The following is a 6000-nucleotide window of genomic DNA, read 5'->3' on the forward strand; positions in this document are numbered from 1 at the left end:
TACCCAGTCTTGTTTAATTCACTAGTTTTATTGCACAGCTATTTTTTGTATATGGAAGACTTTGCCTGTGGCTATGAATAGAACAACTTGTACCTGTCTTCAAATGAGACAGGTGGTGTAAGTTACCTGGTGTTTATTTCTACATGTTAGAAGATGATTCCCTTACTGTTCTATATTATTGCTGGTTCTGAGAATTGCAGAGATGGGGTTTATTGTTGGTTCTTAGTCTTGCATTTTATGTGTACATCAGTTTGCTTTTTGTTGCCTAGCGTACACTACCGTGTTTTCCTAGGGATCTCTCTGTAGCTGTGGCACTACATGGCATGTTTCAAATAGCTAGCCAAACGCTAAAGCTGTGATTGTCCGTAGGAAACAGCGTAAGAGTTTAATTCATGGAGCTATGTGCAACCCCAAAGCTTTAGCCCTATCGGGCAGCAGACTTCTATCTAGTGCTTCGGTCTCAATTTTCATTAAAGCTTTGTCTGCAGCTGGTAGTGGTTCAGAGGATAGAAAAAGACTAAATTTCTTACATTGCTAGTTGCAACACACAGGTTAGGGGAAGGGCATCTAGTATCAAAAATCTCATTTACTCTATCAGACTGACAAGTGACCAACTAGATCACAGTTATTCGTAGAGACTGAGCAGTTTTCATTTAATCAAATGGAGGGAGGTTTGTTTATCTGACAATGGCATCAAATAATAAGACTATGAACTGTCCTTTTTCGGTTATCATGGTACCGGTGCTGTATACGTGAAAGGTACAGTACTGTGATAACTGAAGAATGGTGGTGCCATCACATGAGAGCTAGAAATTGCCTAACTGCTATTCTCAACCCTTGTTATCTTGGAAACAACATTCATCAGATTTTGAGGGGAAGACAGGGAAGCCTCCCATTGCACAGGGGTAAAGTAATCCCCTGTAAAGTAAGTATACATGTGAAAGGCTTACAAAGAGTAGGTATCGGCGCTTGAAGTGCACAGTTAAGCATGTGAAACAAACCAATCGCTTGTCATTGTCCAGTCTTTTTTTTGTCTTTTTTTTTTTTGATGCTATGAAAATCACGCAAGCACACTAGTTTATTTTGTAAGCAGGCTGATTTAAAATAGGTGGGTTGTCACTTCTTCCAAGCTAGGAGCACGTGGCAGGGATGAAGGTCAGGAGCAGACATCCTGAAGCAGCATGTGTCACATGAGATCATAAAATCTGTGATTCTCTGAGAATTTGTGACTCATCAGTCCTATGAGGATCTATTCAGAAATCATGCAGCTCTGTCTGCAGCACCCCTGTGCCCTCACTAAGGCAGCTCATAAAGGGCTGAGAAATCTGGCTCGCAAGCAACTCATCAGATGCACAGACTTTTCAAGTAAATTGCAGTAGTCATGTTCCACTTCATTGTCCCTTCTTTTCTCTCTTGGGGCTGTGACACCTCTGCATTTAACACTTTCACCCTACAGAATCCAAAGTTATTTATACACCATGTTATGCTAGATTGGCTTCCCTGTCTAGCACAATGTAGCATGAATGTGACAGTTCAGCTGGCAGATGAGAGCACTGTGTGGGGACATAGTGCTTTGGAATACGTCCATCAGAATGAGGAAACATCTCCCATATTTGTGTATTTCCACGAGATACATCCTTTGCCCCTGCTAATGGCATGATGGCAGGCAACACCATGAGCAGGGCTGTCCTGAGTGGCACTGGGGACACCAGTCCCAAAAAGACCACTTGGCCTGTGGCCATCTGGATTACCTCCTCTCATCTTATGCTCCAGATTTCACAGAAGCAAGCACCTCTCTGTCAAGCTGAGCTTAAAATCAAATGCAGGGTGCTAGCTGTGTTGCCACCTCGCAGAGATCAGTCTTGCAGGACAGGCTAGTCTGCATGCAGGTGAATTGGCATGAGCCAAGGGTACGTGAAGGAGAGCAACAGGAAAGACTCAGTGCCTGGTTTCGCAAGGGTTTAGGGGCTTCAAGCTGAGGGGAGGAGGCCAGGCGCAGCCCCTGAGGCGGGGCTGACTGTGGGGGGGCGTCCGCGGGCAGGCCGCCTCTGCCCGGCGGGGCCGCCGCTTTGTACCCCGAGCCCTCCCCGCCCCGCTTTCGGTTGTACCCCGAGCCCTCCCCGGGGTCGGGGGTGTCTGTCCCGCCCCGCACCCAGGCCCTCGGCCTGTCTCCCTCCCCGCAGCCTGCCTGCTGCCCGTCGGACCGGGGCCGGGGCCTCCCCTCAGCGCGGCGCCCCCTGGCGGCCCGCGCGCCCGGGCACTGGCCGCAGGCCGTGTCCAGCAGCCCCAGGTCAGGCCCCGCTCCCCCCCCGCTCCCCCCCCGGGGACGCTGGGGAGCAATACCGGAGGCCGTCGGCGCTGCCAGGCTGTGCCCTGTGCTGTTTGTGGGGCAGTCGAACCAAGAAGGCGTTGCTGATGCGCAGGTCTTCTCTCGCACTGATCTGTGAGTTGGTCACTTTGCCCTGACAGGGAGCTAAGATGTGTGAAGTGGTTATGTACCTTTTGGTGTTGCTTAGCAGGCTTCTGGGAAAAGATAGCACTTAGATAAACAGACTTTTTTTTTTTTTGGTAGTACAATGGTTTTTTATTTGAAAGCGGCTGGCCCTGAGGAAAACCTCCACTGGGGCTCATGTAGTTGTCCCCAAGCCTAAGGACAAGTGTTCAGCTCTGCCTTGTTCTTGCCTGAACACACGGTCTACATTTCCAGCAAAATAAGCTTCTCTATACCTCTCCCTCCCTCCCTCAGTCCTCCAGTCTGTACGTGTATGTTTGGTGCAGCCTCCACTACTATTTGAAGTGCAAACCCTCCCACGTGTGACCCATATCAGCCTCAAGCTAATATAAGTATGCTTTCTGCTGCCCTTCTGTCACATATCCCTGCCTTTCCCCCCTCTTTTTCTCCTATTTCCAGGGCTCTTACCACTTGTGCTTCTACTGCTACAAGACAGAGCTGGCCTCTTGTTGCTCCCAAATTCTCCCCCAACATCCCCAGGCAGCCTCCCCTTTGCTCCCACTCCTGTGAGCCTTTCCCATGTACCTGGGGGCTGTGGCAAAGCCCTCTTGCTTTTTCCTCACTCTGCCTTTATTCAAAAGGGAGAAGAGGTAGAGAAGCACGGTTGTCCACATATGTACAAAGAGAGGTACAGAGAGAACTGATCCCACCAACATGTTGCAGAGTTTGCTGATCAGCTTTTAGGATTTTTCCCTGAGCCTCCGGCTCCACGCTGCCTCTGGCATTTGTACAGTTTATTCTGTGCCCTCCTTGCAGTTCAGCATGCCACTCCTGCTGTTCTGGGCTTGGCTGCTTTCTTGTCACACTGCCAGAGCTCTGGGAAAGGACCCAGCTAAGGAGGAGGCTGGTACAGAGCTTGTTGCCTGTCAGCTTTACTTAAGCATTTGTGCCAGCATATGCCCATTTGCCTATTATAGCAGCAACCAGAAACCTTGCAGCTGGGGAGGCATGGAAGAAAAGGTGCTTTTCAGTTCATTCTTTCAACTGTTAATCCATTTGAGCGATGAGAGAGCTGGTGTCTGTGCTGAGGCCAGGAAGGTGAGGTAGAAAGGTGTACATAGCATGGGGAGCCAAGTGCCCACATTTACCCTGCAGAGGTATTCAGCTGACTGCCCCAGAGATAACTCTCCGATCTTGCTAAGCACAGACCAGTGTAGGTAACAGCAGCCTCTCTTTGGCTCCTGCTGTTGCCCTCCTCTCCCCATGCACATACCCGAGCGCATGCCCAACTGAAGTGGATAAGGCAATTCTTACTCCTGCAACTTTCATTGTGCTTATTCACAATTTCTGTGAATAGGAGCTGCCAGGAGGCTTTCAGAGGCTACATGATGTTAGAGTGGCGACAGTCCTATGCTCTTGGTCTCCTGCTTCCCATTTTGTGGGTACTTTCTCTTGATTTGGTGTAATGATGTAAGTGTGATTAGCTTGCGATTGTGCTCTCAGCATGCAGCGCAGAGGCTTTTTCCAGATTGCCAGCCAAACAAATATGCGGACTGGATGTGCACATTCCCTTTCTTTAAAGGTTAAACTTAACCTAAGAAGGGCACATACCAATTGCTGCAGGAGATTGAACCTTAGTTCAAGACTGCAGACTTGCTTGTGGCCATGACTAGAAGAGACCAGACTTCAGTCAGGAGCAATTACCAGTTTTATATTTGTATCCTTTTGGTGTAATTGCTTATTCCTGTTTTGAGGAAGCCAGTAGGAATGTTTTCTTGGCTGTTTTTGTTCTTTTTTTTATATTTTTCAGTAGTTTTTCCTGTCACTCGCCCTCCAGTCAATGTGCGTTTAGGAGCGCTGTGTCTGTTTAGTCTCTTCGTGCCTCTCATTCTAAAATGATGAAAGGAAAATTACTCTTTTTTCCTGAAAATGAGGAGAGAAAACAGGAAGAATTCTGAGTCTGAATGTGATCATAACAAAATATTTAACTAAGAAGTGGACAAGTTAGTAATACATACCAAATACATGCTTTAGGATCTGATGTCTCTTAAAGTATGCACCAAGGCCAACCTTTTGGCTATCCCTGTTTAACTTTTATTTCTGCTTTAAACATTGGGGGGGGGAGTACTACAGGTTGGTATGGGGTTCATACAGCCCTGATGGAGAGTCAGCATCATGAGTGAGTGACCTTGCCTGGCTACATCTCTTCTTTCTCCTTCCTTTCTTCTTCCCTCACCATTTTGTCTTGCTATCTTATCAGGCATTCCTTCTCTCTCTGCTTATACAGAGAGTGCAGTGGTTTCAGTAGGGGTCACTAGCCACTTCGACAACACAAGTGAGAACAATGTTTGGAGCCTGTAGGCTTGTTTATGTGTACTAAGCAATATTTTCATGTTCTATTCACTGTGCTCGTTGCTGGCATAAGTGTTAGTACATACTGCTAACGGGCTTTCTGTTTCGTTTCTTAAACTCTGTTGTTTTCTCTCCCTCAGAATTGAGTTTCTGCGACACCTGAGAAGCTTCTTCCAGATCATGTTTAAAATTGAAACAAAGACCCCTGAGGAAGAGCACATGGGCGGGGAGAAAGTCTTAATGACGTGTGTTGGCATTGGATTTTCCAACCTTAGCAAAACTATAAGATAAGAAACATCTGCAGACTTCATGAAATGGGGTGACAGAAAACACTGCGAAGATCTGATAAAAACCTGCCTTTCCCTGTGCTTATTCTGGCACAGGAAAACCAGTGATGATTCCAGTGCAGAGGTACCCAAGCTTGCTGCATGTAAACAATAAAGCTGACTTTAAGCATTTTAGACCTCTACTGTTTATAAATGCAACGCCAGTATTCTGTGCTGCATGGAACGGCTGGCTGGCATCTCAGCTGGCTTGGGACGCTTTGCACTGTATTCCACTGCTTGGGACACAGTGCCTCTTATGTCCCTGTGCCCTCAAGCCTTAATGCAGTGGGTGTTCTAGTTTTGTGTATCTACAGACTCCACCCTTAGCTTTTTCTGAAAGGTTTAGATACAGAGGGAAAACAAGATTGACCAAAATGAGCTTTGCAGTGCAAAACAAATGATCACAACAGAAACATTAGATTCTTGAGGTAATTGCAGAGACAATACTGGCATGGAAATAAAAGTAAAGGTGTGACAATTTTTTGTTTATACATTACATGTGTATAGAATTTGTCAGATGCTTCACTCCTGCATACATTGACTAAATTACAGTTTCACAGGAAGAAAAAAATATCTGTCTTTTCATTTTTCTTAATGTTAGAATACTGCAGAAGAGATCACAGCCTATACTGACTTGTTTTAGCCTCCTCTGCAAAGATGGGCATGGGAGGAGAAACCTCCTTGACAGTTTTTGACTTGTCGCATATATTCTTTGTAGGTTTGTTCGGCATGCCACACACTGCAGTTCACAACTAGTTGTGAAAGGTAGCAAAAAAGAGCTGTAGGCTTTGAGGGAGAAAAATATTTTCAGTTACACCATCACATTTTGTGCAGCTGCTCCCTTTTGGAAGAGGGGATAATGGTGTATGG

At 46.5% G+C, this 6000-nt stretch overlaps 1 protein-coding gene across 1 annotated transcript in view; it reads left to right on the forward strand.

Annotated features, from left to right (window-relative positions):
• RCL1 (RNA terminal phosphate cyclase like 1) overlaps positions 1-5260 on the forward strand; it is a 28482-nt gene extending 23222 nt beyond the window's left edge. The window contains exon 9 of the mRNA XM_009274300.1: positions 4945-5260. Within this exon, the coding sequence (XP_009272575.1) occupies positions 4945-5095 (151 nt within the window). The 3' untranslated portion in view covers positions 5096-5260. The remainder of the gene's footprint in view (positions 1-4944) is intronic.
• Positions 5261-6000: the final 740 nt, after the last annotated feature.

This window comes from Aptenodytes forsteri, unplaced genomic scaffold (genome assembly GCF_000699145.1).
Source record: "Aptenodytes forsteri isolate BGI_AS27 unplaced genomic scaffold, ASM69914v1 Scaffold46, whole genome shotgun sequence".
NCBI lineage: Eukaryota > Metazoa > Chordata > Aves > Sphenisciformes > Spheniscidae > Aptenodytes > Aptenodytes forsteri.